The sequence below is a fragment of the Melospiza georgiana genome, chromosome 2 (assembly GCF_028018845.1).
Source record: "Melospiza georgiana isolate bMelGeo1 chromosome 2, bMelGeo1.pri, whole genome shotgun sequence".
In the NCBI taxonomy this organism is placed as follows: domain Eukaryota; kingdom Metazoa; phylum Chordata; class Aves; order Passeriformes; family Passerellidae; genus Melospiza; species Melospiza georgiana.
The window spans coordinates 53,575,941-53,589,654 of record NC_080431.1 but is presented as its reverse complement, the minus strand read 5'-3'; the positions used below and the strand labels follow the sequence as shown (position 1 = coordinate 53,589,654).

General features: G+C 35.4%; 1 protein-coding gene across 7 annotated transcripts in view; it reads right to left on the bottom strand.

Annotated features, from left to right (window-relative positions):
- LRCH1 (leucine rich repeats and calponin homology domain containing 1) overlaps positions 1-13,714 on the bottom strand; it is a 113,440-nt gene that overhangs the window by 50,752 nt on the left and 48,974 nt on the right. For all 7 annotated transcript variants that reach the window (XR_009114180.1, XR_009114181.1, XR_009114183.1 and 4 more), the window contains exons 2-5: positions 9,278-9,422; positions 6,256-6,382; positions 857-962; positions 229-365 (exon numbers count right to left, since the gene is read on the bottom strand). Coding sequence is in view for 3 of the 7 variants with exons in the window: in XM_058019076.1 (XP_057875059.1) it covers positions 229-365; positions 857-962; positions 6,256-6,382; positions 9,278-9,422 (515 nt within the window). In the remaining 4 variants the exon portion in view is untranslated. The remainder of the gene's footprint in view (positions 1-228; positions 366-856; positions 963-6,255; positions 6,383-9,277; positions 9,423-13,714) is intronic.

Here is a 13,714-nt window from a genome sequence, read left to right as displayed (position 1 = left end):
GAATGGACATCTTCTAGATGTGTGTTGTTTTAAGTGCTGTGCAAATTCATACTGGGAACAGAGGATATTTTTTGTATCTTATTTAGATATATCCTATGTCTTATTTAAATATCAACAACTATCAACAGCTGAAATTCAGAAGCTTGCAATTGCAGAAGGTGACATTTAACACTCTAAAATGTGTTAGCAGCCATCCAATATTAAGGCACAACTTAAATTATTACTTACTTGTGCTGGTGGAGATTGCAAAGGATTATTCTCAAGCAGTAATACTTGTAACTGCACCATCTTTCTAAAACAAATTGGAATCACAAGCACTTTATTGCAGGAAAAGTCAAACTTTACCAAGGGAAGCTGTACTAGTTCTAAAAGTAATAAAAAGGAGAGAAAGTGTTATATCTGTTTTTATTTTTGGCATAAAATAATAAAGTATTTTTGAATAACACTTCTTTTGCATTCAGGAAAAATACAAACTCAGGGAGGAATTGAGATCAACATTTACTCCATTTTATACTGGGAAATAAAAGAGTGTTGTTATACAAGTGACAAGAAATTCTAAACCAAATACTTCAAATTTTTTTCCCCTGAAACTCAGCTGACAGTTCCCATACTGCATTCAGACACTTGTTTAACTTAAAAGTTGCCTGGAATCATAAAGATACATTGAAGAAACCTCACACACTGTTCTTCAGTAGATACCATTGAATGTTATGTTCTGCAGACCCAAATGCAATAAATTTGAACACAGGGTAATAGCTACTTTTTAATTATTTCTATTTGTATGATTAAAAATACTGTCAAAATTATAATAAGAAGAGCTACTGTAAAGATTTTTTTTTTGTTCATTTGCTTTTACCTTGGGGTAAAACTTCGAGGTAATTTCTTCTGACATTCAGTTCTTTTAAAGATTTCAGCTGGCCTATCTGCTGGGGCAAAGCTGTGATTTCATTACAGCTGACATCCTACAGTAAAACAGTAATAAAAAATAATAATGAACTTTCAGCTCCTACATGTTCCATAATACAAACATAGCTAATATGCTATTATCATTGTGACATTTTATTAACCAGAAAAAATGCAACAATCTATGTCCTGTGGTGACAACAAAATAAAAAATACATGGGAAAATATTTGCACATGAGTTAAAACCAGAGTCAACTGTTATTCGGAAAACAAGTTAATTTTGAAAGTTAATTCTATAGAAATATTCAAAACTACTTATTTAACAAGTTCCAGTTTTTTGCTCTTTTCTTCATGTAAAGAATTCAGTATAGTGATTATATAACCACATATCTTAGGAGGAAATGTAAAAATACTAATGAATCTGAGTTTTTAAAAAGGTTCTTGTTCTTGATGGAATATTTAAGCAAAATAAATAATAGTAATAATAATAATAGTAATACAGCAATAACATTCTGTAATGATCCTCAGTAAAGGCATATATTTGATCATCAGGGCATGTAGTAGACTATAATGAAAAGGGATAGAGCTTATTAGGCATTACTTAACTCTTTCAAGCAAGAAACTGCTATGAATGTGCATGAAAGATCAACTTCTTGGATTAAGTCAGTCTGTGATGAGACAATTGTTAAATACTAGCTATCATTTTTGCTGCCAAATGGACATTGAAACCTCTGCTCACATCCCAGGCAACGTGCAAATTTCAGAGATGTCCCAATTATGCTGTCATTTCAGTACTAAAAGAAGGAAATAGTAGCTCTCAGTATGAAAGCTAAATGGAGTAATGCCCCATTTTCCTGAAAAGCCAACTGAATACTCCTACTCTCTCAATGTTTCAAATGCATTTAAAACTATCTGGGAGCTCTTCAACTACAAAAGTTTGAGAAGCCAGATTTCCAAGTCATGTCTTTGAAGATGCTTGCTTAATGCCAGTCAAAAACATTATATGAACTCCCTATCTTTGAGCCTAAAATCTACTTAACAAAAAACTTATAGTAAAACCAAAATATGATCTGGCAATGATGTTGCCTGTATCCAACAAGTTTCTTCTTGTAATAGAATCCTATTACTGCCAAGACTTCCTTCCCTTCTCAAAACAGAGTCAGGAAATTACTGTAGCTTTTAGACAAGGAAATTAGAAATCCCAGCTAATGAGAGCATTTTTGCCCAAGTTGTCACAAAGTTTGGTTAATTGCACTGTTCCTTGATAATTTATTTTTAAAGCTTTACTGTCCTATTTTTAATTTACAGTCTTTAAATTACTTCATAATTAGATACTTGATTTTTAGGGCACAGAATTTAAAGTCACCTTGTGGCAAAGAAACCCTAGACCAATTGTACTTAGGTACACATACCAGAACAAGTCGGGGAAAGAGAATTCTAGAGGAAGCATCAAAAAAAGAAAAAGCAAGCTGGCAGTGTGGAACCTCAAAAACAAAGTCCACTTCCACTTACAGCCTTTCAAAACATCCTTGAGAAGACTGATCTGTTGTGACAGCATGTCAGCACTCACAACATCTCTAGAGACAGCAGTATCCTTTAGCCTACTAAATACTGTAGTCCAACTTACATTTTTTAATACTTTGTTTGAATAGCCATGGAAAACAAAGACTTGCAACAATTACTCATAGTTATGCTCTTGACTATTATTAGACTTCATGAGTGTGTTTGTGACAGAGACAGCATTAAACTTTCTCATTACTTTGGCAGTAATGGAAGCAATACTATCAAACACCTATGGTTTCCAAGCTACTAATTTTTTAAGGAATTATGCAACCAGCAGTTTGGAATTCGGCTTCAGGGGCATTTGCAGGTAACTGAAGTGCAAACACTCAAGTTCCATGGGGAACTAGTATTTGCTGAGGTCAGACTTCTGGTATTAATTCTATTTTGTTCTCACCAGATAGACCATGTCCTGCCATGACAAGGCAATTTGTCAAAATCAGAGAAATGTAAGGGCTTTATTTAACATTTATTAAATTAAGGAAATTTAACACTAATTTCTGTAGCATGAAAGCAAAATCATCAACTGTTTCCCTTTGCTTATGGCAATGTTTAAATGGCCTTAAACCAATCCAATTCAGCATGTATGTCCAGCAAGATAAACAGAAAAAACAATAAGGTACTCTGACTCCACATTAACACATTTATTCATACACACACAGAAGTTTATCCAAACCATTCCAATTGAGGCAAACTTCCTCCTTACATAACTTTAAACTCAGGACTCCTGACTGAGTCATTATTCCTAAAAAGCACCAGGGTTCAGTCAGAGCTTGTGACACAGCAGCCATACTGAAGAGTAAAAAGAAGCTAGACAGTATGTGAACACATGGACCCTTTTAGAAAACAGCAGGCAGCAAGTCCCACGTGGTCAGGCTGCTGTCTCTGATTAGATGAGTGAGGTAAAAGACAAATCCTTAAGTGAGAAATTTGAAGGCTTCCAACATGAGATAGGAGCATCCCAGAGCTAGAGAGGGCTGTTATCTGAAGAAGGCAGAAGTGCAATACTGCCTGATAGGATGGAGAATGGAATTTTTGTTTTGATAGTTTTGAGTACAATTACTGAGCCATCTCTGCATAATTACTTTTCCTTGGCAGAAAGTAAGTTTCAGACTATCTTCACACTAATTTTGCACTCTCCTGGCTGACAGTAGAGGCATGATTGAGTCAAAGATTTTTTTTTGCAGCAAATACAAGTAAACTTCCCCACCAAATTTTTTACCAAATAATTACAATGTATTCTGCAGGGACAAAAACTTATGCTACAAGCACTAAAATAAGTTAGCTGTCAGAACCCTAAATATAAAAATACCTGAAAGTTTTCTGCATGTAATATCAAAGCTATTCTATGCTACAGGTATGAAATTCATAAAAATACATACCTGGAAAAGGAAAACCATTACCTACCCCATTTTGGAGGATAGAAGGGAAAATGCAGAGTTTATTGGAAAGATCTAATTTGTAGCAAATTACATTTGCATCATTCTACAGTGACTATAGGGGTAAATTTTGTATTAAAAAAGTAGAGAAAAAGAACCCTTGGCTATGTAGATACAGATTTCACTGCATGCCACTTATGGAACAGCTGGGGAACCTGAGGTAGCTCAGAAATGTCCTATGGATACAAGAACTGCACGGAGCCAGGTGGCATCTCAGGGTCTATCCCCTGGCCCAGGCCAGCACCAGCTCTGTGTACACACCAAAACAACAACACTCCCTGTCAGAGGGCTGAGTGATGCCTCTGCTTGAATCCCCTGCTATTCAGGCTGGCATTGCTCTCACAGCTGAACTTTTTGTGCAACAACTGCAATATGACTTCATGTTTTTTGTTTGTTTCTTTTACTCGTTTTAGAACAATGATCACCTTATTATCTAAGCTGCTTTACAGTTTACATGCCAACACAGATTCCCCACTCTCAATCCTACCACTATTTGCTTCTCCCAATACATCACAGTTATGTCATTTCCAGTTAAATAGTGCAACTCATTTCACTAGAAATGTACCAAACACACATGGTGGCACTCAATCAGGTCATCTGAACAGGCTCATGCTCAATTTAACAAAAACTTGTTTTTCATTCAGCCCCCCCAATGCCTTCTAAGTCACAAAGAACAAGCATCAGACCTTTTTCAGTTTTCATGTATCTTCTAGGATACCAAAGTGACATGTAGCTAGAGCTCTCATATGAAATACTTTTAGAGCAAGATTTGTTCTGCTCTTCATGACAAATAGTAACACAAACTATATTATAACTGGAAAGCAATATGAAAATCCAGAATTCCAGAATTTAAACACATTATATGCTTGAAGCAAACAAACCAAATCTGCTCTGGGTATAATCAACATTGATGTCAAGCTTTTAGTTTTTACTAAAGTTTTTACTAAATTTAGCTTAAATTATTTATAAAACTGGAACCATCACCTTCTATTGTGTCTATTTTAAGCACAACAAAAACAGTGCTATCACCTAACATATTTTTAGGAATAATTAAATCAGAACCATCTGTGTAAATCTCAATAAACCCACCACACACGCACAAAAATTTAAAATATTTGATAAATTAATAATGCTCACCAAAGAAAACAAACTTGGTAGTCTTGAACTCACTCATAACTCACAAAGGAAAAAGTAACTACCCTAACCATCCTCATCAACAGCCACATCAATTCTAATATAGAACAGGAGCCTGATACCACAGGATTCTGCTCAAGAATATCAAAAGGAAAAAGCCCCAAAGTTGCTATTTCATACTACCTATGAAGAATCAATAGCAGGGTTGGGGCCTCAATGTTATTAATTTCTGTAATGTAATTTATTGGAGGAACTACTGTTATAAAAACAAGACTATGATAATAAGGCACTTTCAGGCACAGAAAAGCAATGCAAAGTAAATGCTGTCAATGGAGATAACAGGAGCTGGAAGGAAGATCAAATTTGATTGTCTGACTATGCATAAATTACCAATGTCAAAATACAGTTTGTCAATTTGTATCTCAAAAGGTCAAAATGAATAGAAATAACCAGAAGACTTATGTCATAAAGAATTCAGAGTCTCAGCCTACAATATATAGCAGAGGAAGATAAAGGGAGAGAAAGGGAAGCATTCTCAAATATATTTTCCACAAACATGAGCACTTACATTAATTTTATGCTATAGCATCAAATAAGTTTTGCTTTTTCAGACTGTCATTGACTGGACAATATATTCTAAATGATCTACTTCTTGTAGAAACAATACTTGTGTAGACAGCTTTGAAAACAAGGAGTACAATCATTTTGTAGATCTGTTTAGATGGGTGTTCCAGGAAAGGAAGGTTGCATGACAAATGTAGTGAAATAAAATGAAAATAGACTGATAAGACTAGTAGCTCGAGTGGAATGCAGTGTGGTAAGCAGATAGTAAAAACACCGAAAGGAAGCAGGAGGGAGGGGAGGGTGCTAGAGGGGAGTACAACCTTGCAGAGCCTGATGCCAGAACTTAAGGACTTGATACACTGAAACAAGGAGCCAAGGCAGGCAGTGAGAAACGCTGGTAAAGATGAGGAACTTTGAAACTGAGTTTTGAATGAACCAAGGGCAGTGATGTTTTTTAGAAGAGTCCTGAAGAACATAAAGGAAACTCCTATTATGTTACTATCCAACACACTTGAGAAGTTAAAAACTTAAGTTCTGCAAACTACATTATAGTATAAAGCAGTTGTCCAAATATATGTGAAAAGTGAATTTTACTGTTTCTATTTAAATTAAAAAGAAGTCAAAATAAAAAGTGAAAAAAAGATCAGTAACATACCAATTCCATTAACTGTTTTAGCTGACCTATCTCTTCTGGAAGGGAACCTAGCTTATTGTTACTTGCAATTAAGACTTTTAGAGGAAGACCACACAGGCAAGCTGGCAAAGAAGAAAGCTGATTTCGACTGCAACAAAACAAAACAAAATATATTAAAACCATTGGTGATGTTCTACTGTATACTCACAAACTCTGAGAGCTGCAAAATGTCTTCATTTTTGTGGGTCATATTTTATGCAGATAAAATTGAAATTTTCAATAGGCAATAATTAAGAAGACACTTGCATATTAGAAACACCTGATTATTGACTAACAATATTGCAGAATTTACCACTGTGGAAAAAAATGCATTGTATCAGTTTAACAACATTGTAACAAATCTGTTTGCCACAAAGAACAGCTGTTTCCCTTCCTAATGAATACAGGAAAGTCAACTGAGACAGTATTTTGCAAATATTTAAACATTCCTGTGGGTTTATGTGCCATTAAAATGGATGCCTTTTGTTCCAGCGGAAAGACAAATATATAAATCACAGACAAAATGGTTATTTTCTCAATTAATTTAAAGCACATTTATAGTTGAAGATGACTTGGTACATCTTGGTCTATGGTTCTGTGCTATTAACTCAGGTAAATACAGCAAAAATTTCTGGGACTATCAATGGCTCATTTCTTCCCAAGATTCATAGGCTAGAGCTTAAAGATGACAAATATCATGACCCTTTGTGATGTCCACAAGATTAAAAATAGTAATTCGTGGCTCAATTCCCAGAAGAAACTTTATGCTTATCAGAATAATATAGTTACTCTCTTCTGGAATATTTAAAAATTTCCTTAAAATACAACATTTTCTTTCTTATGATTGTTAACATGTAGTAAAACAACGAACAGTAACTTGAAGTGGTACCCCAGTATAAACCATTTTTTTTAGCTCCTGCCTACATCTTAAAGCTTCAGAAAGCAAAGACATACGACTCCATTCTGGAACACATGGTAAAAATTGTCCTGTGTAATTTCAGTAAGAGTTGCAATATTGACATGAAACAAAAACAAGGAAAAATCAAAATTCCACAAGCTGCAAAGCATTTCTTCAAGAGCTAGGCCAGCAGCATACTACAAAGCTGCATATAGGGATGCATATTCATGCTCTAAAAAATGGTCTCAAAATGTTGCACAAAGCAAACTACCATCTTATCTCTGTTCTGCGTGCCAGGATACAGACTGACATCAAGTAACAAACCCAAAGAAAATAAAAATGAGAAGTCTGACTGTTAACCAGCAGAAGCTGAAAAAAATATGAGCACTTATTGTGGAGCCAGGTTTCTTAATTCTAATGTCCTTACAGAAGACCAAGACACAACTTTTTTGAAAAATGACCTGGAAGTATTGTTTCAAGTTCTAAAGAACTCAAACGGAGGAAGCTTAGAGTCTAAAACAGTAACCCCTATGCTGCAGATCAGACACAGATAAAAAAAAAAGTAAAACCAATTTTTAAGCTCCACAGAACTCACAAGAACCCAGTAAGAGATAAGGAACAGAACATAACCAGGGCAAGTGAGTAATAAATCATCATTAGTTTCAAAGGAATTTCTTTAAATAAAACATGAACAGTATCCACCAAGGCCCAAAAACTATATATAGATCTCTTGGCATCACTTTCTAATGCTATTCAACATATGGGCTCTGCTGGTAACAGGCAGAAAAATACACATTTTAAATCCATCATTTATTTCTTGCCAAGAAGCAACGTGGTTAGAAACTCAAGGATGTATTTCCTTCTTCAGACTCTTCAATGCATTCAGCTAACATGGGGAAGGGCACATCCAAGTAAAGGGGGGATTTTAAACTGAGAGAAATCACCTTAGTTAATCAAATGAAAAATCGCTTTTATTTTGTCCAATTTACTGCCATATGTGATATGAAATCTATTATAGTTTTGTGATGATTCAGACAAATTCTATCACTACACAGAGTTCTAATTCAGTGTTTCATGACACAAATTAATTCTAATTCCTAAATTTACTAAGATCTTTTATCTATATTTAATGACTTAATCCAGCTTCAAGTTCTTCATGTATATCTAGCAAACACTAATTCAAAATCTCAAGTCCTATTTCTTGTATGTGTGTAGATACTCAGGACACACTGTTCTACTTAAATTTTTGAGACAAAATACTGTTCCACAGTGGCCAAAACTGCAGTATAGTAATAATATAGACTTGAGAAAAAAAGACATGAGAAAGATCTTCATTGTTGATAAAACTGATGATCAGGACTTCATTACCTGAATTTAAAAGACTGAGAGCCACTTCACCTTCTACTCAGACCTCATTCTCACAAAGAACAGACTGATAGAGCTTCACTATTACAGTTTTTACACATTAAACTACAAAGAAAATTCCACACCTTGCCCCAACGGAAAAAGGGCTCACTTGCCCTCCATCAAGAGCAGATGTTCATTCATATGCACTTTAACTAGTACCAATTCTCTGTACTGATTAGTATTCACATAGAATTTTCCTGTAAAGGAGGCAAAGATGTCCAACTCTTTGCCACTTTCTCCTCAAAACGGCAGAAGCTATATTTCTTTCATAATGTGACTATGCTAGTGATAGATACAGTATCTCACTCCTCCATTCTATTCCCCATGGTGAAAAATATAAATCTTGTGTCCCTCCATCTTTTGAGCTGCAAAAAGTATGTCAAGCTTTACAAAATTTGTCATCAGAAGTGAATTAAAAGAAAACAACTGTGTGGATGTGATTAGCATTCTGGATTTGTTGGAATATTAAGGGACAGAACTGGATTAACTTTCTTGGTTTTCTTTTAACAATTATTTTTACATTTTGGTATTTATGATGCCTTCATGCAGAGCTGTGTTTGCAGCCAATGAGCTTTTGTGTTACCCTTTTCAGTAACATGAAAAAATGCAATCAGTTGTCCCAGAACATTATAAAGTGCAGACAAAAAAAGCTTTACATATTTGCAAATAAACAAAAAAATGTAGCAAAGATAAACTTACCTCAAATTTAAGTAAGTTAGCATTTGTAAGTTTACTATGGCATCTGGTATAACTTTGATACAATTGTGGTATAGATTTAGTGTTTCCAGTGACACAAAATGGCACAACTCCGTAGGAACTTCAGTTAACCTATTCTTGGATAAATCTGAAAAAAGGAAAAAGAGAAGGTATATATTTTGAACCATTAGAAAGCTATACTTTGAAAAGCTGCACTTTATTAAAGTAAGTGAATAAATATAATTTACAGGGACACAGCAAATTAGATCAGTGTCTTTATTATGCAAAGTAAAGCTAGTGCAAACTTCTACAATTTTGGAATGGAACAGGCTGCATATAAAAGAGCAAACATTCAATTATGATTTATTTGGTCTAATAAAAAGTAATTAGTTTCAAGACTCAATATGCTGAGGAAATAGTTGCAAACAGATTCCAAAGCTCATATAATATACCCAAAGATCTAGCCAATACACAGACATCTGCAAATAATGACAGCATTGAGAAAAACAAGCAACCAGGATTACATGTTTAACTTATTTAAACAGATTAATAAATAAATCAAGTAATTCTTCAAATTGGCCTGTATTTCCTGAGTCTAAACCATTTATAAATGAATGCTACCCAAAGAAACAGTGGTGGTCCTCAAGAATGGATTTTATATAAGTGATGGATTCCAAACCCCCAAGACCCTGCTTGTACCCACATAACAAAAGCTTTTGACTTTTGATTAGTTATTCATTCTTCATTTGCCATTCTAAGCACACAGACACAAAGGAAAATAAAGAGGGAAAAATTTTACTGAGCTTTGTTACTTAACTACCACTGTATGAAGAATGAGGTATCATAGTACTGATGTGAGCTCAAGTCATAAAACAATAATGCATACCAGCATTCAACTGAACCAACTGGGTTCAAATCATTGTTTAAGTAGTGTGGCAGAATAAATCTTACCCTCAGAAACTAGACAAATGCTACCTGGCCATGTCACCAGCCTGATAACCTGCCCTGAAGAATGGTCACCTGTGAAGTGGAAGGAACAGGAATGCACCTATGCAAAAAGCAAAATGTCTGATGGTAAGGAAAAAATAGAACTTAATGATCTCCTCACTTAACTGCTGCTATTTTAAGCCTAGTGCCTGATCCTTCAAAGCTTATTTCAAAGCTTACTTAAAATAAAAAGAAAACAGCAGCTAAAGTATGGATTATTTCCATGGCCCTGTCCTTACGGCCATAAATCATATTTTTGCTTTTTGTGAACAAACAGATAGAAGTCAGAAGAATTTTTTAACTTCCTTTGAAGCTGGCTGTACTGCAGCACAGCTTGAATTCAAACCTATCACCAGCCAGGACTTATTAGTTTTGTTCTTGTTCCTGCAATGTGAGCCTGAAACTCAGCACATTCTAGTCTTGTCAGCCTCCACGTGGCTTCACCTCATTGCTTCAACAAGAAATTGGTTTCATTACTCCATCCCCTACCAAGGCCATTGTGATGCCTGCAGGCACAGTAACTGAGAGCAGCTCTGCTGACCCTGATGGCAGCACAATCGAATTGAGCACTGCAACCAAAATTATTCACTTCTAAGTTACTCTACAACAGCAACTCTAACTGCTCTGCTTTCTCCTACCAGGCTTTGATGGTGGTTACACACAGCATTACCTCACCTTCTGCTTCCCTTCATTTCTGACATCAAACTAAAGCATTTCCTGTTGAGCGACTCTTATTATTGTTTCAAAGCAGGAGAAAGCTCTTCATTGTTCCTCTGGTTTAGTGCTTTAATTCTCTACTGTTTTCTATTTATCCTGAGAGCACTTGTTTATTAGCACAGTATCCCAAAAGAATTCTGCTGCCTTTCTAGCTATGTTCATTATCAGATATTAACAGAAGACTGCCATGCTGTAACTTTTCAAATAATGCAGGGGCTATTCATATTTTACAATTCAAGTGCAAAGAAAACCTCACTTTTTTAAAATCATGCTTTTCTGGGGTGACATTGCCAGGAAAATCCTGCTTACTTTCTCCTTTAAAGTGGAAGGAGCAGCAAAATCTAGACAAGTGAACTCTTCTGTCTAGGGTGAAAACAACCTGGCACTAGATAAGAGTGACAACCCATCCTTCACCTGATCCTGCTCCAGTGATACACAGCTCAAAACCTGTGAACACTAAAATGTTACTTCTTCTTGAGCTCCTAAAACTGCAGCCGGCCACCTTAACTCCCTCTTCATGCCTGCTCTCATTTATCTACACATCAAACAAAAGACTGTTGCCACAATATTTGACTCACTCTTCAAAAATTCTAGTATCTCAAAAAAGCAAAATAGCAACCAGATTGACCCCACTCCTAAAACAGGCATTACTAACACAGTTAAATGCCTTTTCTCCCATTATTTATTGCTATCTTTTGTTCTCAAGGTTTTAATTTTGTTAAACTGATGAAAGAAAAACAAAAAACCATACAGATCATCAGAGACAAATCCCTTCCTGTCATCCACAGGACCATGGGTTATAGGAGACACTACATGCACAACAAAGGAAGTCAATTATTTCTTGCTGTGTAGTCATCAAAGTAAGATAATTTCAACACTTCTATCAACTGCTGCTTCCTAAATAATGATAATGATGACAATAAAAATATTTAAAAAAAAACCTAACCTATTCACAGTATAGGGCAGGGTAATAAAAACTGCACATTTTATTTACACATTGTTGTAATATAACTTAATAGAAAAAGCGGAAGTTTGTCATTATAATTTACTGATAGAAGGTATAATTAACAGGAAACCTGAATATCTTTCATTCTACACAGTGTTGCAATGGAATCTGACATACAGAATGCCCATCATACTTTTAACTAGTGGTATCACTTTTGCCAAAAAACAGACCTCCCCAATCATATGAAAGTTAAAGAAGAAAACAGATCGCTTTTGTACAATCCGAGAATGAATGCAAGCCTCTGAACATGATGCAGCTGTGAAGAAAGCTTAGCAGCTTTCTGAAAATTCCACACAGGAAGGCACATGTTGTAAGAACCTAAAAGGAAAACAGCCTGCATAACAGTTTTATACTGTACTTTATAAGCCCACACAAACATGTAGAGAAACCTCTGAAGTTCACATAATTATTATGATACTATTTTATATGAAGGCACTTTTGCCTCAAATTTCTGCATCTTACAGTAAGTCTGTATAAAACTCAGAGTTAACCTGAAATACAAGTTCTAGCATAAAATACAAGGGTTCAGACTTTAGGAAACTGCAGAATCATTTGAGGCATACTGAAAAAAACAGTATGCCTATACCTTGGTTTTGTCACCATTCATAAACTTTCTGAATTTTTTTTGCTAAGGCATTCCTGGGTTATTTAGGGAAAAGAATGCAGAAACTACATTTTTAAACCACTTGTGACAATACTTTTAAAGTACAGAAACAACTAGTTGGCAAACCTTTCGTTTCTTCCTGCAATTCTTTAACTCTACCCTTCCCAAATTGCTAAGCTGCACAGACCCCTTACATGACTAATTTGTAGAATAACACTTGATGGTAATTACTAATAATAAGTTACTGTACAGACTGGCTTTTGCTACAGAAATGGAAATGAACAGAGAGGTGGAATTTGCTAGTGTTTAAAAGAATTTTAAACAATTTGCTTTGACTATGCAACATAAGGGAGATCTAACAAATAAATCAATCTATGACAGCAGAAGAACATTTCATGTTTGCCAAGACAGTACAGGTAGGTTTCACCTGAGGTCACTACTTCCTGTAACTTCCATTATGAAATAGGTGACACAAACACGAAACAATGGGGCAGGGGAGTCCATGCAATGGAGTGAGTTTCCTGTGTTAAATGAAATACACCATTCATTCATTATTTGTGACACCAAGACATTTTCAAACTACATCTGGCTTCACTTCATCTTTTCCTGCCAAGAACAAGTTTGTTAAAACTCCAAAATAAAGTAACAGAACACAAAAAAATAAGCAATCCAGTTTAGAAAAATATTAGATGGAATCTTGATCTTTAAAAGAGTCAGCAGAATTCTGGAACAATGATTTGGCTTTTGTATGAGAAGTGTTACTATGTTGGAAGCCAGACAGGAACTACACAAAATAAGCACTTCCTTAGCTGGGAGAGAACAATTAAAAGCAAAAAAGTTCACACTGGTAAATAAGCATTTAACAGGAGACTCCAAGCCTTGTTTGGTAACTGGCACACTGCATGGCCAGGAACCACACTGCCATTACAGCAGTAATTACTGGCCCCCATCCCTGCAGCAAAACCTTTTCATTCCTACAGCTCTGACAACCTCCACCACAATGAAGGGCTGCCATGGCATACGACCTTCCTGACTTCACAATTTACAGCCAGACAAACAAGTGTCACTATACACATATGTACTATGTATGCAAGCTATAAAAAACTGCAGTGCTGAGACCAAAACA